Raw genomic sequence first — 26,091 nt, 5'->3', positions numbered from 1 at the left:
CTTCTTCGACGACCCAATTTTATTGTTCAAGTTGAATCTAATTCATTCATCTGTGACTGTTGGTTATTCAATCACAAAGAAGACATTATGTATCACCTAAAGGAGAACAAATTTGACAACTAAATTAAATCGTGGTTTACTTTAGTGATATAATTTATTTACTAGAGTAAAAAATACTTTGATCTTGTAACAATTTTCAATAATTTTATGATCATGCAATGAAAATGAATGCAATTTTTGTGTTTGGAGCAACTTTTGAAGACACTTTGTACAATTTAAACTAAAACAAAATACTCTAATTCACTCTCACATGCAATAAGACTGCTGAGTCTTCGACAATAAATGCCATTTGAGATTATTAGAAAACAAAAAATACAATGAAATAGAGGTTGAAAGGAAAAGACACCAAAAAGATGATGATGCTTGATAATGAGCTTGGTGATGGGGTCATGAAGGTGAAGATGATTAAATAAACGACTGATGAAATGCTTGTTAGATACTTTCATAATCCCATTGATAAAATATCTCTTTTCAAATGTACAATTTATGAAATTATTTGTGACTTTTTGTCTTAGATAACACCAAGACTTCGATTAGATGATGCTGTTGGGGTTATTTCAATAACTGCATTGGTCAACTTTTGATAAGACGCATAATCTTTGACCGAACGTTGATTAGAATAATTGGGATTCTGATGATATTGATATTTATGCCTATGGTTAGGCTGTTCATATTGACATCGACTATACGATCCACATTCATTGGCATTGGAATAATGGTTTTGTTGATGAGCAGGAGAAATGGCTGATGATGAAGATGAAGATGAAAGTCGCAAAGGTCGAACTTTGGATTGAAATTTTGGTGTTGGCGGTTGAAGATGTTTAACATGATGATGATAGACAGAAGGTTGATAAAGGTGCCCTGAAATTGGGAATTTAAGCGAATGATCAGTCTTAGATAGAGTGTCAGTTGGAAATAGATGACTTTTACCATCAAAGCCATCATTTAAACCAGGAACGTCAATTCTGGAGGCATTTTTGGTTCCTCCACCTCCAATTCTTGCCCTTTCCGATCCTCTCCTGCCAATTCCAATCCTTAATCCCAAAATTCCTTCTCTTCTTCTTCCCCTGTTTTCGTACAAGAAAAAGGTGAAAAATATTACCAGGACTATACAGCCAATGATGGCTATAACGATTATTAATAGAGTACAGTAATTGATCCCAGGTAATCCCAAGTCTCGCAGTTGATTCATTTCAGTTGATGTTACCACCGTCAAATAGCTTGCACGATAAGCATATCCTTTATAGTTAACCACGGAACACAAGTATTTACCAGAATCACTTCGATCAACTGAATCAATTATCAACCTATTATAATAGATTCCATCTCGTTTGTGTAAAATTGGCGATGATTTCAAAGATCTGAAATATTCGCCATCAATCTCAATCAGAATACCTTCATCTGGTTCGTCTTCAAGTTCCTCTGGTGAAAGCTCTTTTAACCACTGAAATAGACAAATAAAGCAAATTAGAAATGATCAATTGGCGCAACACAATTGAGATCAATATTGCATTTAAAATCTTACCCTAACTAATGGTTCTAGTTTACTTTTGAACTGGCAATCTAAGAAAGTGTGTTGACCCAATAGAACTGTACTATTTTCAGGGTTGATTCCGATAATTTCTGGTCGATTCACTTTATCTGTATAATTTGGAATGAAAGAAAAAGGTTGTATTAGTCATTTGAAATGTGTCTCAAGCAATTGATTACTTAATCAGCTGCTATGAAAAGTTGAAAAGGTTGAAACAAAAATGAATTGCAAGGAAAATAAAAGTTGGTAAGTTATCAGTTGAATCGTTATCACTATTCTAAAGCAATTCAACTCAATTCGTCAAGTGGGCCGACGCTACATCAAAGATCGGAATGAAGAGTATCTATAATGAGTTTTGAGGTAACTTGATTGGAATTGGTGATTTCTTCATAAGTGTCTAAGATTGATGGCAAGATAGTATTTGACTATGAAAATTTAACTAATAGATCTTAAGTCAGAAAGGAGGAAAAGCAAGATAATTCAAATCAACAAAACTGTCTAATTAGAAGATTAAAGCTGCAAAATAATGCTCAATATGTCAATACCGTCTTGTCAGGTAAGTTATATTCATCTATAAAGTAGAGCAAAAAAAATATGAAAAAATCTAGTTCCAGTCAAACACAATTTGTACCTGATATACTCTTATTGAAATGTCAAATAAAATCCCTTTTCTAGATTACCGAATGAAATGCTAAAACCTATTCTAATCTCTTCAATGATTATTCAGTAGCATAACAAGCTTAACAATATTGACTGGAAAATTTCAATCAAAATGGTCTAAACTTAGACTAAATAAATCATGTATGAGTATCAGTACCTGAAACTATTTGCTATTTTAATTTTAAAGACGTGTTTATAATACAATGTGGACTGAAAAGAACTAACCTGAAATAGTAACACTGAACGTTGTATTTATTTGACCTTTAACATTGGAGGCAACACACATGTAATATCCTGAATCTTCAATACGACTTTCGGGAATGGTGAAAATACCATTGAATCTGGTAGTTCCGGGAGGTAATCGAGTTGGACTAATGGGTGATCCATTTTTATACCAAAGTATTTCTGGTCTGGGTTTACCGGCAACATTACACCGTAATCTCAATGGTTTACCAGAATTTAGTTTGATTACTTTGGTTTTTGGAGGAACTAGATCTACAAAGTATGGACCAAGTAAGGTATCTTCAACATAATTGTATTGAGACAGGGAAGATGATGAACCCAAATCTTCTGGGTAGTCATTGGACAAAAGAAGTCGGTTAACATTGTCAAATTTAAATCCACCCGATTCACCGAGATCTTCTTGGCGTAAAATACTGAGGGTAATATTGGCATAGACAGCACCAAATCCGTTGGCTGCTTTACAAGTGTAAACACCAGAATCTTCCAATTGAGCATATTCAATTCTCAGATAACCATTGAGGGTAACAAAATACCTGTGGATATGCTCAACAGGCATATCGTTTCTCATCCATTCAACAAATAGCCTCTTGGGGTCAGCATAAACAGGACATTGAAGTTGAACTTTAGATCCAACCAAATAAATTACTGGATTGGTTTTGGTTTTGGGTAATGCTAATCTCGGTGGAGCTAGAGTAATCAAAAATAAACAAGAATAATGTTTGAAATGATTAGAAATAATTTACACCAGAAAATGGTCATTTAATATTTTTAGGTTAAACTGGGTAAACACACACACACACACAGAAACAAAGTGGATGGACTTACCTTTACTATAACCGAGGACATTTACAATTGAATGTATAAATATGATGAATATAAAAAGTATTAAAAGAGGTATATTCATGATGTGATTGAAATTGAGATCTTGTGAATGATGATTATGGTTAAAGATGAAAATGGGAAGAAAAAAAGTAACACTATTAGCTGTGTTGGTATGATTAAGAAGTAACGATAATTACGATAAAGTGAACCAATCACTCAGATGATGTTTATATTATCTTGATTCAATTTTGTCGATAGATGTTCATTCAGTTCATAATTAAAATAAATAGTCAACATCTTTATTGAATCAAGAAGATTACCAAGAAGAATGAGATAATTGACACTATAAATCGATTAAAGTAAAATCAAAACATAATTAGTCCTTATAAACAAATGGCTAGATAAATTGAGTGAAACAGTTAAGCACAACAATGAAACAACGTTGAGGTAACTCCGGTGAGTGTTGGTAATAAAGTGTACAGTGAACTTTAAGAGTCAGATTAAGGGGTTAGGATTGAGTTGAAAGTTGCAAATATCCAAATTGATTAGTTTCAAATGATATAAATACAAGTTGAAGTTGCACAGCAGATGAGACCAGAGAGTCAACACACACACAATGTAAAACCAGAGTAAACAGTGGACGGACTTTTCACAAATACACAAGTAGACAGAGAATGTCCCAGACTTGAATCGTTATCTTATCTTGCAACTATTGGATTAACCATCAAACACCATTAAATTAACAATCAAATGGTTAGCCATAAGGTAAATTTAGCGAAGCTTTAACCAGAAGATTTAAAACCATTACCAAGATCGTCTTAACTTTCAACTCTTAACCGTTAGTTAACATCTAATGGTAATAAGAGACAACAACAAAATCTATTACCAATTAGTGTGTGTGGAAAAATTGATTAACAAAACATAAGATGAAGGCACTATGAGGGATTATTTCGCGGTATTTTACTAGATAATAAACAAAAGCCGAAAGCCGTTAGTTATTCTATTTTTTTTCTTTTTTCCTTTTTCTTTTACCGCATATTCCATTCTTTGTTATCAGAAGTTCTTACATTTTCTTGATCAACCAATTTCCCTTGTTATCTATTTTCCTTGTCTCTCTATTTGTTTGTCGCTTCATCTTTTTTTTTCATCTCACTCTCTACAAAAGTGTTTTCATTTAATTGTCAAGACTTGACTATTTGTAGTGCATAAATCTAACTTTACTTTAATCTCTCAACAAACAAAATTGATCAAGGATTTGATTTTTAGGGCCGTATTCACCAACCGAGTTTAAGCTTGATTCGGAGATCAAATTGATTTTAGTTTTGATCTCGGTTGGTGAATACGAGCCTTACAAGGGATGCATGGTCGGTCCTACGACAATCTTGAACTTTTTTTGTGCTTAAAATATTCTAATGGGTCAGATATGACCCTTTGTAAAGCCTGTCGTTTCGGAAATTCTCCGTTTCAAAGTTACAGGGGGTCAAATTTGTTTGGACATAGGTTAATATGCTTAATGCCAGTAATGTCGATCTATGATAAAATGGTAAAATATATTTTTTAACAAATCCATAAATCCTTTCAATAGTGTTAAACTATGCAAAATTGATACTTTGACACCCTGTAACTTTGAAACGGAGAATTTCCGAAACGAAAGGCTTGACAAAGGGTCATATCTGACCCATTAGAATATTTTAAGCACAAAAAAAGTTCAAGATTGTCGTAGGACCGACCATGCATCCCTTGTTAGACTAATTTCTGAATAAGTCAATTTCATATTAGCCAACTGATCATTCAAATTAAACTTAACTTAGATGATAGGATCTTGTATTCAAGGGATGATGTTTTATTTTTGTTATTTCGTAAATTTATTGATTTGTGAATAAAGATCCAAAGAGTTGTAATAACATACAGTTAGTACATTCTTTATATTATATCGGATAGAAAGGTGAAAGGTGCAAAAGGTCAAAAAAATTTCGCTATAAAGGGTCAGAATAAAATAATTGCTTTTGTGAAAACACATTGTTCAAAAACATCTTATGTATTCATTCATTGATTTGTTGAAGGATGACGCGAATGATGCTGCTTCTGGTAATGAAGGAATCATTAAAGTTAACACATCCTAACCTGAATTTTGAAAAGAAACGTTGAAAGGCCTTTTTTCCGGTGAAACCTTGACTAAAAATGAATGAACGAAAGTGATGTTTCAACCGTAAAATAATAAAACAAATGAAATTTAAATCAAATTGTAAGAACTTTTGTTATATTGAATAATATTGCCTCTATTTTGCCTATCATAAAGAATGTTGAAATTGATGACAAATTGAAAGAAAAGTCCATCAAATAATTCTGCTTAATTAATTGTTTTTTTTCTTTCCCCAAGAATAAAATTAAGTCTTGATTTAATTGTTTCCATGATCAATCGGATCAATGGCTATCTTTTGTCGTTAGATTAGATGAATTGTCCGAAAACAATCAGAGTTTTAACGAGTAAAGAATGAAGCCTGAGTGAGATTAAATTTCCTGATTACTTAAAGAGCGGACATTTGTCAAATACATCTCACTCGGGACTTGATTGTGGTCTTAAGTCGTTGAACATTCATCTATTTGGAAGTATAAAAGTTAAATCGCCATAAACATCACCAAGCCAATTTATTTAATCCATCTTATATAACTTGTGATTCCTTAATCTAAATGGTTATAGCTCAACAATCTTTATAAACCAATATGTTCTTCACCATAAGTTTTGTTTTTAGTTTTCTGTTGTCTTTTTACGTATCATATGTTTATCCTTCTGGAGGAACTTCGGATGTTTATCACAAACAAGATGGTAACGGTGGTTATGCCTTCGGTTATGATATCAATGATCCTTGGGGTGCAACTAATTTCCGAGAAGAGTCTGGACAGTTTGATGCTTGGGGTGGTGGAGCTGTGATTGGTTCTTATGGATTGATGGATGTTGATGGACGTAAACGTATTGTTCAGTATTCAGCAGATAAAAACGGTTTTGTTGCTTTCATCAAGACAAACGAGAAAGGAACCAGTGATGAAGATGCTGCTGATGCTTATTACAATGGAGTGGATAAAAGTCATGGCAAATGGTTGTATGACTTTTCGATAAAACATGATAAAGGTTGGGGTGATTCGTGGGATCCTTGGGGTAAATCTGATAAAGGAAAGAAGAAAGATTATGGTTGGGGAGCTTCTGAGAGACATGAAGTTCGAGTTCCACAAAAAGGAGAAACTGGACAGTTATACGAGGATCCAGATACAAATATTCTTTATAAAGCAATCGATGATCAACATGTTGTTCCTTTTGGGCGACGTTACCAAGCCAATTCTGATAAAAATACTATTTCTAAACCTATTTCTGGTAAACAAGGTAAATCCCGATAAAGAGCTAGCCTCTGTACATTATAATGTAATATTATCGAAGAAATAAATTATTAAGGAACAAAACAGATTCATTTTAAAAATTTACTCTCAAAAATTTCGGTTAAAATAAGAGATATAATAATTCTTCCAATGATTCTTTTTGTTGAGTAAAGTTAATCTCTTTATATTAATTTTTTTCGTATAAATTCAGTATATTTAGCTAATTTAACTATTGATTTACAAAAAGGCAACAACCTATGGCAATACACGAAAGAGTGCATGTGAAAATCCAATTAACTAATAGTTTTATATTGATGCTGATTTTGGTCCCAAGATTACATGATTTGGAAGTCACAGATTAAATGCGTCCAAGTTCTTTCAATTTTCCTAATAGTTCATCGACATCTTTGACTTTTGAACCTGCTTCACGAACTGGAGGTTCTTCAACAGATAAGACTTCAATACGAGGTGAAATATCGACTCCTAGATCAGCCGGTGTTTTTTTCTCGATTGGTTTCTTCTTTGCTTTCTGATGAGAGATAAAGATGAAAAGATTTTTAGATTATATCAGATATATAAAGATAATATATTAGACAGATGCACTTACCATGATATTAGGGAGAGTAGCATATCTAGGTTCATTTAACCTTAAATCAACACTGAGTACAGCAGGTAATTTAACTTTGATGGTCTCCAAGCCTCCATCAATTTCTCGTACAATCTTAAGACTTCCATCTTCTTTTTCAACTTTAGATACAAAAGTAGCTTGAGGCCAGTTCAACATAGCGGCGGTCATCTGAGCAGTTTGATTAGCGTCATCGTCGATGGCTTGCTTACCCAAAATGATTAAATCAATCTTCTCATCTTGAGCTAATTTAGCTAATATCTTTGAAACATGGATTGGTTGAAGATTTGAGTATGCTGCTGCATCAATATCGACATGGATAGCTCTGTCAGCTCCCATAGCAAGAGCTGTCCTTAAAGTTTCTTGACTTGTCTGAGGCCCACAGGATACAGCGATAATCTCAGCCGCTGCTTTAGCTTCCTTCATTCGAACGGCTTCTTCGACAGCAATTTCATCAAATGGATTTAAACTATGCTTGACTCCATCAGTAACAACTCCAGTTTTGTCTGGTTTGACTCTGATCTATGAAAGTGATAAAGTGATAAAGACAACAAATCATGACATTGAAATTCAAGATTACAGCAAAGGAAAAAGACACTTTGATGGTGAAAATAAATTAAGGGCAAAGATGAAACCAAAATCGATCTTTATGGATTGAGGAAAACTGTATAGACAAATCGACAAAAATGCTTATTTGGCATAGCCATACTATTAAAGCTATATTTATGTCAACCTGATTGATAATGCTACATCTGGAAATATTTCTTAAGCTCCTCTAAATGAATTAATATTCTGATACTGATACTTAATCGCTAGACTGTTAGATTTTGTTAGTCTGCGAAAAGTATAACATCTAAACTGCTATTTCATGCTGCTCTTGGCGAGACCTACTATAAAAATGTAGATTTGGGTGCAACTCGGAAGAAGAAAATTTTCGTACTTAACCATTAAAATCAATTTTTGAGATAGCAGTTTAAATCACAACAAACTTACCTTGACAGCATAGTCAATAACACGTTTGCAACCAACAAGTATTCTTAAAGACATGTTTTGATGAGAAAACAACTTCAAATCGAAGTCACTATATTAAATACAATAGCACAGTCCACAAAATATTCAAAACCTTGTATAAAATAGCAAGAAAAAGCAGATAAATACAATCAATTCAATCAATTAATCAAGTGGTAAGAAGATTCCAAAGGACAAAAAGTTTCCCATTACAGTTGCTGTTTTTGTTGTTGATTAAAGACTGCACGATAACTGGCTGACTCTAGAGGCGCGCTATTTTAAAATACATAAATTTGGATCGAGAAAAACAAAAATTTATAAATATCATTATTGGTAGAAATAATTGAGATATAATCAAACTAAATAATTGCAATATTCATCAGTTCATTCAAATAAAATCTTTAAAATGAATTAAATTAGCCAACGCTGAAGCTTTAGTATTAAAAATTTGAAATAACTTGTTTCTTCATGCCAGGCCTTCCACTAACCTACTTGAATATTAGCCATCATTATTAATGATTGACTTTGATATTTTATTGAAATCAAATCAACTGATTGATATTTTCGAGAACAAAATTTCTAGAAAAAATATATTCAATATTACAATCAGGAATACACGAAGGAATAATATACGCGATATTTCACTAAAAAAGAGTACAAATCAGAGAAGTACTTTTATTAACTTTAATCATCAAAGTAAATCAAATGGGTATCATTTGAATCAGCACAGAATTATCAAACAAAACATTGGTTTAAAATATTGGTTTTGAGTGATAAACACAATTTTATAATACGAAGATGAAGGTGAAGAAAAGTTATTTAAAATGATAAACTGGTCACGCTCTTCGAGATCAGCTATTGCGATCGAGGCATAAAATAAAAAGATGTAACCATTTCTTATAAATGTGACTTTGTTCAACAATCAAGCTCGAATTCATTGAAAATTAATGAAAACAAAAAAGATTCCTTTGCTTTATGGTTGAAGTAATTCAGTCCCAGCTTTTTTATCAATCATGCCAGCTTTATAGATTAGACTGTGAATAATTTAATTTGTCTGCTTGATGTTTACTTATTTCGATCGATGCAAGATTATTTTTACCCAATTTGGGTAAAAATTTTGTTCCAAGTGATAATATACAAGAGATAATCAGTAAACAAATCAAGTATTTGAGAGTGAAATGAAAAATTTTTGCAAGGGAAGATTATTTAAAGACCCCATGTCAACAAAATCTATCTGAATTCCATCCTTATTCAAATATCCACGGAAAATAGCTTCAATGTTTGGTTGTATCGAAAATATTCTCTAATATCCAATGAACTTTGATGATAATTGTTTTTACTTTAAATATACAAGTTAATGAGTGATGATAATAATAATGATGATGATGATTATGATGATAATAGTGATGGTACTGAAAGCTATGACAACGTGAAATTGAATCCATCCGATGGCGAAAATTCAGTTTTAAACTAATGTCCTTAATTAAATCTTTCATGCGAGTCAATTTTTCTTGAGGTGGTAATAAAATCAAACAACGAGAAAATTTTTATACACTGTCCGATGTTACTTTCTTTGAGCTTGTCAGATGAGGAATATTTTTACCAACGATTGCAAAAACAGGGCCATTGGCGCGATATTCAGCAGTCTCCGGTCTTGCCTTTGGCTTTTTATGAAAGATGTACTTTTCTAGGGCAGCAAAAGGAAGCTCAACGGTCACATAAAGTATATAAGCTAAGACGAAAGCCATCACTGTACGTGCAAGGAAAGTGTTAAACTGCGAATAAATGGAAAAAAATTAATGTTAGATGGACAGTGGAAATTGACATTAATTGTTAAATTATTTACCAATTCGTAATGGCCAAAGTAAACTCTCTCTCGTGTTCTTCCTGTATGGAACAGCATAAGGAGTGGGTGAACGAGATAAGCAAGGTAACTCAAGTTACTTAAAGGACCAAAAGCAGGCCAAGAGAGAAGAGAGTTGATGAATCCACCGCGTTCGGTTGAACAGGCAAACACAAGCCAGCCTAAGGCGATAGCCCAAGCTGTTCGGTGGACACTCAGATATACAGCAGCCTCAGTCAGACCTGGCATAGTTCCAGCAAAAGCAGCATGAGGAGCAAAAATTATCAGACTCATAACTGATAGGGACGCAATCCATGCAATGGCTTGAGTTCGCTGTGAAAATAAAAGTACAACTAATTAATAATGATAAAACAAATTTCTCATTAACGATTTACTTTCGTTTTTATCTCAGTTTTTTATGCAGACTAACAACTACTTTTTGTATTAGGAATCTGCTGAATGGTTGATGAATTAGATCAGATTATGGTGAGATTGTACTGATTTAATTGCTGGTTGAATTGAAAGGACAGCAGAGTAACAAATCAATTAAATTTTACATAATTGAACTGTCTTTACCAACAGTGAACATTCAATTGTATAAAGAAGGGGTTATTTCATTTATCGACCTGGTTATTTGATTTTAAGAAATGAAATGCGAGTTAAATTGAGAAGTGAATGTAAAACGGATAATGAACAGTTAACCAGATCATTTGATTGAACAAAAGCCTGATCATAATCTTTCCTGCAGTCAGTAATTTGAGTAAGACACGTTTTACAAGTTTGCTAATTGTTTGAAAGAGAGAGCGAACAAAAAAATACAATTTAACATGTTAATACGAATTGTTGGCCTGACCCGGAAGATTAGTAATGACCTTCAACTTTTGAAGTTTATGTTTTCAACTAATAGCTAACCAACTAATTTTACAATTAATGAGTAAATAAATTTTAGTTAAAATTAATGAGTGGTTGGTTTGTATTCAATTTGTTGTAGTTGATCTATCCATCAATTCATCTTGAAACCAATGGACCTGAACAAATGAGTTGATTTTTTTGCAAATTGAAAACACTGAATAGTAACAGTTAATCAAGGGATTGTTGGATTGTTTAAAAGTTCAAGATTACCGTTGAGATCATTGAATTTTTGTATTTAACTAGATAATAACCGCCAACAATTCCAACCAGATAAGATCCGAGATGATTGTAGGGCATAATATATAATGTTAAGATTTGTTGAGAGTAACTGTAAGTAGAAGACAAAAAAACAGATTAGTAACTCATGAAACATAGAGGATAGTTTTGAATTGGAATTCATGAATTTGAAAGCTTAAATCAGCGATTAAAATGGATCAGTAATGAGGTGATAAATTGAGACGAGATCAAAACATTTGAAATTGTCATGAATTTTTGTGAAAAAGTTTATATTCCCATTCAATCTTCGTTAATCCCATTCAATTTAGTTCTTGACTTTTCCTAAATTTGTTATTTAGGTGATTGAAATTGGTACAAATGATAATGTACAATTGTTCCTTGTTCCTTGAATCATGGATAAACGGATCATGTAATAAACGGTAAAGTCAGAATTAATGTGCAAGATGAACCTGAAGAAAGCACATTTCTTGAGTAAATAAAATATTTTTAAGTATAAACTAATAATCACTGACTGTTAAAGATGATTTTACACTTACAATTCAGGCAATTTCAAGTTTGCAAATTCATTAATTTTTAATTCACGAATTAAAAGATTTTCTCCTGACTGCACTTCAAGGGTTAGAGTGTAACAATAATGTTAGATCAATTCATTTAATGTCTCAAGTTGAAATACCTTTAAAGGGGGTAAATTGATTAGTGAATCAGCTTGAATAGTGAGAAAGTTTATATTAATAATAATAAATCTACTACGAAGCAGGAGGAAGAAATAACTAAATAAATGTTAATTTTGTTTTCTTTTCCTGTCCAAACAAGAAAAATCGCCTTAAGAATGAAGTGTAAAAATACATAAAGCGCATAAAACGTAAAATCGATGATCATTAGCTCATAATTTCCCTTGATTAGTTCAGTTTTCATCTTTTCCTTTACTATTCTCTGAATTCCCAAGGAAAAGTGTAATATTTCGCAAAATATCGCAAGCCAAGACTTGAAATGTTTCATTTAAATGTGTCACAGTCAATAATTAATAAATAATCGGTAAGCAAACTGTAGATTGCAAGAGTTTGAGTTGAAATCTTCCACAAATCTTCAGAAACATCCAAAAACATGATCAAGACAATTCAGACATCACTCGATTTGGAGTTATTTGATAATTTGCTATATTATGGACATTCATCGGTACTTTGTCATCTTGTATAGCAACAGCACTTACTCAGTGAAAACAGCATCAGCAATAACTGTTGGCCATCGCAGGTTATTGATAACTGTATAAATGTAAACACCAGCACCAGCCAGAATTGTGAAGAATGATAGAATTGTTATTGTCAATTTAGGAAACCTGATAGGGATAGAGAATGAAGAACAAATAATTAGTCACTGTTTTGTATTGCTAATCAAACAAAGAAAAGTGGTTAAAATCAAATTATCGTTAAATTGATTTTCTCTTAAGACTGGGTCGATTTATCCTCTTTCTTTTCCCATAACATTTTCTCGACCGTTCCATTTGACCTGGCCTTAATATGTATAAACAATATACTTATAAATATTTTTATAAAAATATCAAGTTCAAGGATAGTTCAAAAGCAGCTTATTTTTTATCATTTCATATTCTAATGTATCCTCAAAAATAGACAACAGTTTATCCTAACGCAATACATTAATAGTAATTAAAACACAACACGAGGCAAGTTTCGTTACTGGTATAGTTAAACAAGTAAATGCAATTATTTGAAATGAAAGGTTTAAAAAAAGCACACACCAGTGGGACACAATCAATTTTGAGTTAATTTGATATCGAAATTAAAAATATGTCAAATTATTGCGCCGGAAAACTCACTTAATTTCAGAAATATAAAAAGCTAAACAAGTGTTGCTAAAAAAACTGCATTGGCTGTTCTTAATATTTCATCACTTAGCTGTCACGAAATCGTCAATTTTAACGCATATCGATAATAAGCTATCGATCAAGGTTAACGAAAATATAAATTGCTAAAGTATTAATAAGTGATAATTGTAATCAATGCGAACCGAACGGCAGTGCAGATAAGTGAGTTTCAGCGGTCAAAAATTGAGAGATATGACAAAATGAACTTTACCTGTATAGAATGTACAAAATAATGGCTGAAAATAGATGAAATTGCATATGAGCAGCAAGGAACCATGTGTGAAGAAGACACTGTAATCGATACAAGAAAAGAGTTAGAATTAGCTTTAAAATTCGAAGAAAAATAAGGCCGAAGAAAAAGCAAAACATTCGTACGAGTTGATCAGGAGGCAAAAAATTGTTCAAGAAGAGTATATTTGTCCACCAATTTTGTCTACAAAGTTTAGCCGTATTTTCAACAGCCTGTGGCCATAGTGGACCAGAGCCGATGAGTGGCATTATGAGGACGAGTCCGATGGTAGCTAAGTAGGGTGGCCATATTCTGGATGAAAAACAGAAACGGATGAGTCAGATTGAAAACAAATTTTAATGAAAAATGTAATCATTGTAAAAATATTCAAATTCAAAAAGGTTCAAGTGTCAAGTTCTGAATGAGGTAAAACTTTAGTATAATAATGACTCGATGATAATGGCATTGATAATGACAGTTATGATTGTTATCGAGTTATGGTCAAATTTAAACATTTAAGATTATTTGATTGATTGCTCGGTATCGATCAATATTGTACAGCTAAATGGCTTTCCTCCTTTCAACACACAATAAAAAGCTTAATCTACTGATTGATGGTCGTTAAGAGAAGGATATTGTTTAAAATTTTGAATAGAGAGCGCTAAAATACTAGAAGAAACGTTAGACTGTTTCGTATTATCAATTAATTTTCAGCACAAAATTAGTCACAGCCAAAGGTCAAAGTTCTTTACTTTTAGTCACAGCTATCTAATAACAATAGATTTGGGTTGTTTACAACAAGCAAGAATAAAGGAATTTGATAAAATGTTGCAAAATTCATGTACTTACCTCCAAACTTTGTGGATGAAAAAATCAGTTATACTAATTTTACCCTCAGAAACAGTTAATTTTTTCCAATTTGCATAAACAACTAAAAGACCACTAAAAAATTGAAAGAGAAAAGATAATGATAATTAGAAGAAAATACATTTTGAAGCTTTCAAATAAACATTACCTTATAAAGAAAAATGTGTTGACAGAAAGAGTAAAATTGGCAATTGGCATAAAAATGAAGTCATCGTCAATCTCTTGGATATGCTTAAGACGACCTATGAGTAAAATCAAAAGGATATATTAACAGAAACGGTTTTGAAGGTTTGTTGATAAGACTTGCACATTAAAAGTAACAACATTACATGTAATGGTTCAATGTTTTAAAAATTTTATGATAAAGCAATCACTTACGGTAATGATGATAATGAACAAAGTCGGTGTAGAAATAAGTATGACCCATGATGATCCATGTTACAGAGAAAAACCTAATCCCATCCAAATGTCTAAGAGGTGATGAGTAAGGTTTCTTTGCCGAGTCTAACAGCTTTTTGGTATTACGTTTTAATGAGAAAGAAAGGAGAAAATGTTTCCATGATCCTGTTTATTTAAAATAACCGTTGATTAATTTTTACCCATTTTTTGCAAAGTGTTTCGTTAGTCAAGTTTAAATGCTTACTTTCATCTCCAATGAATATTTTTTTCTCGCTTTTGTAAGATAAAATCATCTCAAGGATGGTTCCAGTTATAACCAAGACCATGATTACCGTTAGGATTACACTGAAAAGGTATGTAAACAGATTAATCTCTGATATGTTTGAGTTTTTAAAGTTTACAACAAAATTTTATTTACATTATTGTTATTTGTGTTTTATCCGCTGTCCAGCCTTGCTTAGTTTGACAATAGTTGACATTCACTTCCATACCAGTTGGCTCAGCAACTAAAATGGATTAATACAGATGATAGCTTAAATGTTTCTTCTCGGACGACTTATCGATTGTGACTCAATTACTTACGGTAGTTGGCTATCTCTGTGATCTCTTCCTTGTGACAAGCTGAAGGAATACAAAGACCGTACCGAAAGGATAAAAGACTGTTTCTTGACCAAAATTCTCTGAGTGCCTAAGGAAAAGAAAACATTTAATAAGCATGGAGATGAACATGAAATATTTATTTGATCTATTAATATGGTGGTATCATACCCGGCCCCAAACTACAGAATCTTCCGGAATATTTGATGGTCGTCTTGCTACATCAATGTTTTCATCAAGAGCTGCCTTTATGTCCATAACACAATATCGACCTTCAAGATAATCTCGTTCACCAGATGATTTCACATCATTTGAAGGAACTTTTAAATCGATACATTGTTCAAATGAACCAAAATCAGTGAGAGTTCCTTCCAGAATTCCGCTCGGAGGCTTACCGGAAGAATCCAACACTATTATTGAAAAAAAAGAAAATAGAAAGAAGTTATAAATATCGCCGGATTGTAATGTTCAATACATTTTGCCGTATTTCAATATCGACACAAAATTTTGCAGATTAGCATTAAATTAATATTTTTTTTGCTAATCACAAATCAAAAAGAAAGGATGTTAAGTGTAAAAACTATCAAGCTGTAAAAGGAGAACAAGGAACAGTGTCATAATGGAATTGGCGAAGAGTTAATTGACGTTAACCAAACAGGGAGGCCGATTCTTGATTCTGATTTCTTGAAGGCAAATTTCTCTCTCATCTGTTTTCTCGATTTTGATGGTAGTTTTTGATGTATTGAGAATTGGTAATGGATGTTGATTCTGATACCGAGACTGATGCTGATCATGTTGATGTTGATAAACGTATATAAAATGGGAAAGAACGAGGAAAGCAAGGTAAATAAGCTATACCTGACTTGATCACGGAAGAATTGAAATCAAATTGATGACGATTTTCAATTCTGACCGGAAGTTGTTTGTCTTAAACCAACAAGATTGAGTAAACTTTTTTCTCTTCATTTGATTTTCAATCGGATTCTATCATTTATTTCTTTTTTGTTTTCCTCTTTTTTTAGCTTATTGTATGTTTGCTGTTGTTTTTTGTTTCATCACTTGATTATCGGGAAGTAATCTTGTTCATCTGAATCATCATTATCATGATCATCTCTATATAATCATCAGCGACTTGATAATGATGGTCGCCTAAGATTACAGTGAAAATCATACAGTTCTAACAAATGATCAGTCCAAAACTGATTTGCAAAGCGCTAATAAACAATAAAGAAAGTCAAATTGAATAGGAAAGGTGAGTTATTTTGCATCTACGAGCGTTATTATTATCAATAATAATTTATTTATTCAAATCTTATCCAGGAAGCTGTTGAATTATCAAACTTGATTAAGGATCCAAAACTTTTCAATTCGGATAGTCATTAGACTAAAGCACTGGATTTAATGGATTAGTCAATTTGAACAATTGCTTTACTGTTTTATTTAGCTGAATAAAACGTTATCATCCTACTCCAGCTAGTGACTACAATTTCAATTTTTGGTTACAATTCTATTATTATTGATGGTGGAAACAAAGTTTACACTGAGTACTTGGAACATAATAATATGAAATATTCATTGATGAGGAAAAGAAATGCAAAGTTATGAAAAGATTGTTAAAAAAGGACCAAAAAACAAGAAATTTGATAACCAGGAACCAGGTAAAATTGTAACTCATGAAGAGTAAAGATTCGGTCTCTTTCAATTCTTTACGACTTTTGTTAATGAAAAAGTGATTTAATCGTTATTCTAATTTTTATTTCTTTTTGGTACAAAAACTCGATTGGTATCAAAAATGCAGAACGGTGTGCCTGTTTCTCGATGCATTCCAGTAATGAAGATATTGTGCAAATTTAAAATCGAGGATCAAGAAAAAAATAAAGCTTAATGATCAGATCCAGACTGCAGCCTAACTATTGATACAAAGCCATCTTGAAGATACCTTCCTGTTAATCAAATAAATCATTAAATGAATGATCAAATCAATCAAGACAACTTCCCAAAGCAACATCTAAAATCAGCGACAACAATATTCTCATTTTTAAATCAATTATGGTAACAATTAATGCATCAATATGAAAAGCACCGCGAGTTACTTGGATTCAACAGCGTAATCAAAGGCTATTCAACAAAATCAAAGTTAAGTCGATTACTTATTGACGATTGAAAGATACAATTGAAAATGTAAAACGAAAACCTTTTTGTGTTGAAAGTTTCAAACTCAGGGCATTAACTCAGAGTAATATTATATCATTTTATCCAATCAAACCAATCGACCTTCAACTATTAATGAATATTATGTTGTTGATTAGTGTATAAAAAACGAATCAATCTGAAATGATATTTGATTGTGCAAGGAAATTAATGGCAATTGAGTTCACTCTAAATGCATCGGTTATATTGGGTTGTCAATAATTAATCAAATTGTCTCATCACATTTTACCAAACAATAGAAGAGTTTTTCATCAGTTTAATGCTATTTAAACCCAATTTACCTTTACTTTTCTTTCTTTCTTTTTTTTCTTTATCCCTTAATCTTTCTCTCTTTCCCTGCACCGAAAGTACAGCTCAGTTGGCTAAGCTCACCTTGTTTACAAAACAAAAGCAATTGGAAGCTAAAGGTCAAGTATTAACTTGTCAAGAGAAAGTATATGTTTGTACTTGACTTCATGGCCTAGAACTTAATTAACTTTATTAAACTGACTCTTTTTTCTCGATTCTTCTCACAATTGCAGTTTATGTCATGTGGATTACAATTTATGATTATATAATTGTATGGACAAATGAACAAATTAATAGATTAGTATTTGTTAATCTTGAAAATTGCGATTCCAAAATCTAATTCTCTCTTCTTCAATCTGGTTTCAATCCTTATTGCACTGCATTGAAAACATGAAATTACCATAATCATTGCCATTAACTATTAATCATTTATAAGCTTACATTTGTTGTTTGATTTACAATTTCTTGATCTTTCCCTGAACCAGTTCATTCCTATTTAAAAATCAATTCCAGTCAAAATCACAATTCTTTAATTGTGAAAAATTTACTTTTTTTTCATTGAACAATAACATAACTCTTTGTCTATCTTCACACTTAGATCAACACCCAAATGAATGGAGGATATCACTTACAATTATCATCATCGCTGATTCAAATTTTTTTGTTCAATTCTCACAAATTCTTTCAATCAAGGTATAACCTAAAATATTGACTTTTTGCCTGATGAAAAAACGTTAATTCAATTCGTTTAATTCAGACAGGAAGTTCATTTATATTGTTCATTATAATAAGACAGCAATAATGATGTTAATAATAAGAGTGATATCAAATGAATAATGCTAATCAACTTGTGACCTCAAATGTGATGAGATATCAAATTTGCTATTGTATCTATTGACCAAACCCTATGGTCCAGTCAGTAAATTGTAGCTAATTAAATTTACCAATTGTAAACTTGTCTTAATTGTATATCATTAATAATTCAAATTTTTTCTCTATCCTCAGAATTGTCAACAATAAATCAGCTTTGCCGGCGTAAAATGGTGAAAGGCAAATCTCAAGCATCGCCACAACTGGAATGAAACATACAAGAAATCAGATATCATCATCATTGGTCAATTTATCCCATGGACTGGAGGATAAGCAAAGAATTGGCTGTCTGTTAATTCATCATGAAAGTGTAAAATGGTGGAAACCGGTAAACTAAATCAGATTCGAGGTCAAATTTAAAGAGATGATGTTGGCTTAACAAAGTGGACAAGTGATAAAAGTTTCAAGTAAAATTTAAAGTGAAAAGGAGTCTTAATTTGATTTGGAAATTATAAACTGAATTCAGGGTAAATCAGAAAAAAATGGTGATGAAGATAAAGAAATAAGAGAGACCGGAAGAGCAAACTTCTTCCTCACAGCCACGACTGACCCTCTCTCTCGCTCTTTCTTTCTCTCTTTCACCTTCATCATCATCATAATCATCAATTTTTCTATTCACTTTCTTTCTTTTTGGTTTAAATATTTCTTTTTTTTCTTCAATCTTGTAACAGTTTACTTTATGATTCGCTAATTGTGACCATGATTAACGGCAATATTCGCGGTTAATTATCTGATAGAAACTGGCCACCACCAACTTTCTCCTGTTCTTCTTGTTTTTTCTTCTTCATTTTACTTAAAACCAAAATAATACATAAACATCACTATCATGATTCTTTTTCTCTTTTTTTCTTTTTCATTACAGTTTCAAACTGGAATTATATTACACACTGGGAGTGGGACGAGTTGATCATCAATTGAAAAAATTAAGCATCGCTTTTGTTACAATTTTTCAGCAGTTCACCTTAAACCTGAGAGATAAGATTATTTTTCACTTTAATCCTGATGATGAGTAAAATATTGGAGCAATTTATGTAAATTTATAAGATAACTTCAAAGCTTTATAATAGGATGCATGAGTTTGAATACTTACTTCTGAAAGCCCAATCTTTTCCCTGTTGAAGACCGTCTGTTAAAACCATGAAACTATTGGCACACTGAGCTGATACATTTGCTTCCATTCCGGTTTGAACTATTGTTGGTAAAGCTGATTTTAACATTTTACCAACAGATTCTTTCAAGAAATTAAGAAGCATTTCCAAAGCTTCCGATTCTGTTGCTAAAGGCGATGGAGAAGACAATGTTGTTGATTTTGCTTGAGATGTGACATTATCAGAGTCATCCTCATTTGAATCTGTTTTTGATGAACTATCAACTTGAGAGTCATTGGATGTAGCTACAGAATCGAGGATTGTTGAATCCGACGATGATTCAGATTCATCTGGCTTAACTGAGCCCATTTCAATGGCAGTCATTGACGATCTACTTGTATCTTCGCCTATCTCATAATCGACGGCTGACGAGTCCACAGAGAAATCGTTTTCCTGTTTATTGCCTTTTCCAAATTTGTTTTCATTGGTGTCATTATTACTGGTGCTGATCAGATGATCTGTTGAAATTTTATCTGGTTGACTTGATTCCACTCCATCTGCTGATGAGCTTTGATTGTTTTTACCCTCTTTTGACAGAGACGGATCCGCTAAACACAGTCCCAGAGCCAAGAAGATGGCAGCATTTGTTAAAAGCGATCTCATCACAGGCACAATTTATTGATTGATGTTGGTTTGAACGAAACTTTGTAATGAAAAATGAATAGTAGATGATGACAATCCAAATCTATTGGTTGAAGATCAATCGTGATTTGATTGTATTTTAATTCTCATATACTTTATATATTCAGAAATTGAAAAAAAGTATACAACATAAAGTTGACTAAAAATTAAAATTAAACTTAAAAATCAACTGTATATTGTTTTATAGTTGCTGTTTTATTGTAATCAAAAAGCTTTATTTACTTCTTCCAGACCCGTTTCAGGCCTGCTTTGAATGTTTGTTAACAACTGAATGAACTCAATCGTTATTTGATCTGTTGAAATCTCCTTAATTCGATATACTCAGTATCATTTAACTTTCTATTCGTCTCTCTCTTACTCTCTCTCTTTCTCTCACTAACTCATTTCCCTCCTACTTTCTCTTTCTTTTTCGAACCTGTCTCATTACCTGAAGTTTTGAGTGTCCAATCTTTGATCTTAACCTAGATGGGAAAATTCAAAAATTAAGATTAAAAGAAAGGAAGAAATCCGTTAAGAATCTTGAAGCTAGAACTAAAGACTATCAAAATTACACCGAGTTTTGTATTAACTATTTTTATGAGTTAATCCAATGAATTTTGAGATAAAATCATAAAATTTCATTCGGTTTTTGTGTGATTAGTTAATAAAGAAATGATCCAATTTTTTGACAAAGAAATTTTAATTGAAACATGTATCGGTTTCGAGTAAATGTGTTTCGAGAAGAAAAAGAAAAGATTTTATGAACATAATGAATCGAGAAAAACAGAAAAATAATGATGAATTGGAAATAGAGTTCTGAACTCTACTTTTACATTGGAAATTTTCCTTTTAATTAACCATGTAGTTTGTCTGATATGAAAGCGCCAAATAAAGATTGATTGTATGATAAGAGATATAAATTTCAAAAAATGATCTTTTAGATGGGATAATTTTTTATCCAGCAAGTTTTTTGTTTGGTCTTCATTGATTGGAAGTAAACGGGTTGTTGACAGTCTTTGAATCGATGGATCGAGTTGATAAAACTGTATTTGGATAGTTTCCTGGTCCAATGTTACACATTGATGGGTTAATTAGAGGAAAATGATTGACACTGATGAATGAAGACATGTAAAAAAATAGAAAAAAGATGGAAAAGATAAATAAATTGAAATGTCAGGCAAGTATAATGACAAGGAAATTATTTGACTGAATCACAGTTAGACAGTTGAATTACTTATTGATTAGATTATTTCCACGAGAAAGAAATTGATCAATTGTAGTTTGTCGAGTTGGAATGTTGGAAAATTTATTAACACCAGAATCGAGACCCAACCGATTCAACTGGTTTGGCTGGTTCCACTGAGTTGAATTTTGGTAATTAGACAAATAGTTAGATTTATCCATCATCTCTGAGAGGCTGAAAAATTAGAATAGAAAAACGAAACAAAAATTAATCAATGTATTCAGATTATTCCAATCAAATATCTGAGACTTACTTTTTATTCATATTAATGCCAAGTCCATATGGTTTCATTTCTTGAGAAAGGCCAACTTGGCCGACTCCTTGGTGTGTCGATGGGCCAGGGTAGTTTTTAAAAGACATCAAATGGTTGTTGATGAGATTTTTTTGCAAAGCAACTTTATCGTCATTAATGTCTATATTATCGTTCCAATCGACTCCTGCTAGCCTTAATTACAAAAAAAGAAATTCGTTAAAAATCCAATTCTATGAAAATAGTAGAAAGCTAAAAAATGCTTACTGGTCGTTTTTGTCCACATTTTCTTTCATTTCTTCGTCGTGATTTTCATTGCAATCTTCAGGTAGAAAATATTCACTAGAGGTGTAAGTATCAACTGGTTCCTGCTTGATTGTGGTGTACATCCGTCTGCGGTCGAGAATAAGATTAAAATGGAATTGAGTTGATGAATAACATGAAGAGATAAGCTCTAATAACATACCTTGTAATTTCCGCAGAATTAGAACCGCTAAGATGATTTAACAGGTAATTCGCCCGTTTTTTGAAACATGATACCAATCGTTTCAAACGTTCATTCTTTGTTTAGTTGAAACATCAAAAAGATTTGAGAAAATCGAATTAGAAAATTCTTTTCAATTAAAAAAGCTTACATGCTATTAATTTGAAATGTCGATAATTTTCCTTTCGAATTAAAGAATTGAAGGAAGATTTGACAGAAATAATTCAATAATTTGTGTTAGTGAATACAATTAATTAGCAATTTTAGAGTAATGAACATGAAATCATTAACATTCACCTGAATATCAATCAACAAGCAGACAATTTTTTATAAGCTGAAGTGAGGAAACTGCTAACTTTAGCTTGAATAAAAATTGAAACTTGACTCAAATCAAGCTATCAATCAATCTTTCTAGTTTACCCTCGAAATTGAAATAATTGAAAACAAAAGGCTTACCTCTCTAAGTAAATGGAGAGTAAATTGATCGTTTTGGTCACATTGAAACCGTACCACCTTATGGACACTCTGATAGGTTTTCCTCAAATCTTTGAACAGCATCTGTGTTCCTTCCGGCATATTTCTAGAGATATTTACTCTGGCGAATTTCTTCTTGCATATCTTACAGGTGGCTCGATTCCCTGAGAATAAAGACAAATAAAATAATAAATTTTGATTAGCAAAAGAAATGTAAGAAAATATAAAAATAAAAAAATAAAATAGGTTACCATGAGGAAGACAAGCTGAGCAATAGATGTGGCCACAACTTGTTAATGAAAACAATTTTTCCTTAGAGTACAAAGTGTAACAACCGTTGCAAAAAACACGAAACATGATGTTGATAGTTAAATTGGTGTAGAACACAAGAAAAAATCAAATTAATCTGAATAATCAACAGTAAATCACTTTTGAAAATAAAATTGAACTGAGACAAAATAATTTGAGTAAGAGAATAATCTTGTCAGAAAGCCAAACACTTTTCTATTATTTTCTCTTTTGTAGCTAGCTTTTTCTTCTGGCTATTTTTTCAGCTAAGCTTATTTCTTGGCTGATTAGTGTCACTTCATCAGTTTTGTTTATGCATTTAACTTGACAATTAAACTAATCATTTAATGACATTATTCCCCATTTGGTTTAGACCACAATTAAGCTAATTAAAAGATTCACAGTCCTAATTGAATTTTGTTGCGCCATTTGAGAAAACAAATCTGTATTTGAACTTTGTTACAATGCATTTCATTTTTTTAATTGAGTTCATTATTATGACCAGGCTTATTTAATTAAATCGATTAATGTTGACTTTTAAAAGCTATATCTAGCCAGGTTTAATAGCAATTAGAGGAAAATCAATCAACAACAGAAGTTGATTTGATTTTGATTGAAATGAACGAATTAATGAATTTTTTACTCATTGCTAAAGGTAAATTTATGCTGCCGAAAATACCAATCTTTTAATTAATTGATTAAGTGCATAATTATTTCAAGGAAAGTTTTGATTCAATTGAATTGGTTAATTAAAAGTGAAAATATTTAATCAAGTTTTAATTTATTGAGCATTTAATTACAGCTCCATCTCGTGAAGACAATATTGGCTATTTAGATTCGTTTGTTTTAAAAGCCAAAGATGGCGTTAAGTTTGACGTTGAAAAATTAAAATCAAGTTTCTGAATTCAATTGAACTCATCAAACCTTTCAGTTTATTTTGATTAAAGTGACTTATCCAAATCAATACCTAATTTGGTTAAAGTGTTAATATCATAAATTATTCAATTCCAGTTTAAGATACAGAAGTTAAGTTGACCACAAATCATTGTGGGATTAGTTGTCATCTCGTTAATGCTGCTTAAAGATGGAAATGTTTACCTTTACACTTTCCAATTGAATAATTTATTTACGGTTACAATGTAATGATTACTGTTTATTTGAGATAAATTAGGCAAAGAATATTAAAAGCCTTTTTTCCCTTCATTATCATCATTCTGTATTGTAATAAAATGGGTTACCTTCAACAATTGTGATGAAAAGAGCAACAAATTAATGAATATTCATCCTTACTGCCTTTATCATTGACTTAGTGATGATGATTTACAATGATTACGTGTTAATTGATTTTCCTGTCTTCATTTGATGCAAACAAGTGAAAATAAGCGTTTTTGTTTACTCTCATTATCATTGTAATTTAGTTAACATTACTCTGTTCAATATTATTCAGATGCTGTGAACGGTTAATGAAATAATAAGAGTTACTTGAAGCGAGATAATTTTCAGTTTCATCCTGTTAAGCTGATTTGTCATCAACTTGCTTTCTTTAACTCAAATTACACTTGACACTAAAAATAGCATTAATAATAGCCTGTAATATAATCAGAAAGTCAATCAATTTGTAGTTGAACATCAAATGCAAATATTAAAGATGCACGATAATGACGATATTAACTGGTTGGCGAATGATAAAAGCCTAATATTCACATCGATTTTACGCTTTGTTTATCAATAACAATGAACAGTTAATCACAATTGACTTGAAAAATGTGCTGATGAATAAAACAGTTAATAAACAGATGAAAATTGAAAAATGAAATCAACTTTCAGTGCTCAAAGAAATGATTGTTATGTAAGTTTAATCAAGTTTTTTCAGGTAATCTAATGAGGTGAGCTTTTTGATTGTAAGACGTAAAGAATGTCAAGTAAACGATTAAATTTGATCGATGATTATTTGGACTATTATAAATATTGTTCAATCCCCACTTGAATGGTATTAAAATAAAGGGATAAGAGGGAATGTTTTAAATGTTGTATTAAATGAGGAGAGAAGGAAATTATGGCAAGGAAAATGTGAAGGAGTGAATAAAATTGACAGAATAATAACAATAAATTCAATGTTGAACTTTGTTGACATTTCAATTGAACCTGAAAAGGGAATCGAAAGTATTTACAAAAATATTTCACTAAGAAGTGAGTTTAACCATTAGTTGATAATCAGGAAAGACCAATGAACAAAAAAATAAAGAAGGAACAGATGATTATGATGAAGAAGATGGAAAAATCAATAAAATCATTCTGGCTGCATGTTTATCTATACAAAAAATATATTAACGATGGGATAACTTTGATCATAACCATTCGTTTGGTTAACTCTTTAGATAAGTTTTTTTTCTCGCAAAAATAAGAGTGAAACTGAATAAACATTAAATGATAATAATCGTATAACTTACAGAGATACACATACACAATGCACAATATAACAAGAGAGGGTTCATTAATCAAATGACAATGATCAATCATTATCGATCCAATCTAAAGAAAGCTTAGTTAATTCAGTTTGTAATACTGTTGTTGATGATGATAATGATGAAAATAAACCAGCAACAAAATTGAAGAGACTAAATAAAAAAGAAGATGAAAAATTGAAAAGATGAATCAACAAGATAGAGTTGAGATGCCGATAATGAGGGCGACCAGAAAGGGAATCAGTGACACGAGCATAAAGTTCAAGACTTATGGAGAAGGCGAACAGCATTAATCAATTTTTTGATCATTAATTAACCATTCTGAAATAGATAGTCAATCAAACAGTTGAGCAAAAAAGTGAAAACAAAAGAGTGGAAGTCGACCATCCTATCAGGTGTTGATTACTTGAAAATTTACATTAAAAAATGAAATTTACATGTTTGAAGTGGGAAATTATGCCA

At 31.6% G+C, this 26,091-nt stretch overlaps 5 protein-coding genes and 2 long non-coding RNA genes across 7 annotated transcripts; 3 read left to right on the top strand and 4 right to left on the bottom strand.

Moving 5' to 3' along the window:
- Window positions 1-135: 135 nt before the first annotated feature.
- Window positions 136-4,241, bottom strand: LOC107363894 (fibroblast growth factor receptor-like 1). The gene is made up of 4 exons (XM_015931167.3): window positions 3,320-4,241; window positions 2,477-3,181; window positions 1,586-1,701; window positions 136-1,504 (listed from the first exon to the last, which is right to left on the bottom strand). The coding sequence occupies exons 1-4, from the start codon at window positions 3,396-3,398 to the stop codon at window positions 572-574; spliced, it is 1,833 nt and encodes a 610-aa protein (XP_015786653.1). The 5' UTR covers window positions 3,399-4,241; the 3' UTR covers window positions 136-571.
- A 1,313-nt stretch (window positions 4,242-5,554) lies between these two features.
- On the top strand, window positions 5,555-6,872 carry LOC107363928 (uncharacterized). The gene has a single exon (XM_015931219.3). The coding sequence runs from the start codon at window positions 6,041-6,043 to the stop codon at window positions 6,707-6,709; it is 669 nt and encodes a 222-aa protein (XP_015786705.2). The 5' UTR covers window positions 5,555-6,040; the 3' UTR covers window positions 6,710-6,872.
- On the bottom strand, window positions 6,777-8,528 carry Etfb (Electron transfer flavoprotein beta subunit). The gene is made up of 3 exons (XM_015931211.3): window positions 8,307-8,528; window positions 7,296-7,835; window positions 6,777-7,217 (listed from the first exon to the last, which is right to left on the bottom strand). The coding sequence occupies exons 1-3, from the start codon at window positions 8,358-8,360 to the stop codon at window positions 7,047-7,049; spliced, it is 765 nt and encodes a 254-aa protein (XP_015786697.2). The 5' UTR covers window positions 8,361-8,528; the 3' UTR covers window positions 6,777-7,046.
- Window positions 8,529-8,991: 463 nt separating this feature from the next.
- Window positions 8,992-20,644, bottom strand: LOC107363881 (nose resistant to fluoxetine protein 6-like). Its single transcript, XM_015931152.3, has 14 exons — window positions 19,747-20,644; window positions 15,459-15,697; window positions 15,273-15,378; window positions 15,109-15,196; window positions 14,935-15,035; window positions 14,670-14,855; window positions 14,440-14,533; window positions 14,274-14,366; window positions 13,571-13,736; window positions 13,407-13,486; window positions 12,524-12,649; window positions 11,287-11,404; window positions 10,168-10,497; window positions 8,992-10,096 (listed from the first exon to the last, which is right to left on the bottom strand). The coding sequence occupies exons 1-14, from the start codon at window positions 20,405-20,407 to the stop codon at window positions 9,869-9,871; spliced, it is 2,616 nt and encodes an 871-aa protein (XP_015786638.2). The 5' UTR covers window positions 20,408-20,644; the 3' UTR covers window positions 8,992-9,868.
- LOC107363937 (uncharacterized) lies at window positions 14,907-18,745 on the top strand. The gene is made up of 6 exons (XR_016200320.1): window positions 14,907-15,043; window positions 15,152-16,130; window positions 16,310-16,539; window positions 16,608-16,945; window positions 17,086-17,423; window positions 18,385-18,745. It is a non-coding gene; the product is annotated as an uncharacterized LOC107363937 (long non-coding RNA).
- On the top strand, window positions 18,792-19,745 carry LOC149093428 (uncharacterized). The gene is made up of 2 exons (XR_016200321.1): window positions 18,792-19,123; window positions 19,519-19,745. It is a non-coding gene; the product is annotated as an uncharacterized LOC149093428 (long non-coding RNA).
- A 515-nt stretch (window positions 20,645-21,159) lies between the features above and the next one.
- On the bottom strand, window positions 21,160-23,343 carry narya (RING finger protein narya). The gene is made up of 7 exons (XM_015931203.3): window positions 23,128-23,343; window positions 22,859-23,040; window positions 22,385-22,479; window positions 22,186-22,311; window positions 21,922-22,113; window positions 21,660-21,842; window positions 21,160-21,536 (listed from the first exon to the last, which is right to left on the bottom strand). Exons 1-7 carry the CDS (start codon window positions 23,231-23,233, stop codon window positions 21,407-21,409), a joined length of 1,014 nt encoding a protein of 337 aa, XP_015786689.2. The 5' UTR covers window positions 23,234-23,343; the 3' UTR covers window positions 21,160-21,406.
- Between the last annotated feature and the right edge of the window lie 2,748 nt (window positions 23,344-26,091).

This window comes from Tetranychus urticae, chromosome 3, assembly GCF_039701765.1.
Source record: "Tetranychus urticae isolate SD_2017Ah chromosome 3, NJAU_TeUrti_SD_1.0, whole genome shotgun sequence".
Lineage (NCBI taxonomy): Eukaryota > Metazoa > Arthropoda > Arachnida > Trombidiformes > Tetranychidae > Tetranychus > Tetranychus urticae.
This window is presented reverse-complemented; position numbering and strand designations above follow the sequence as displayed.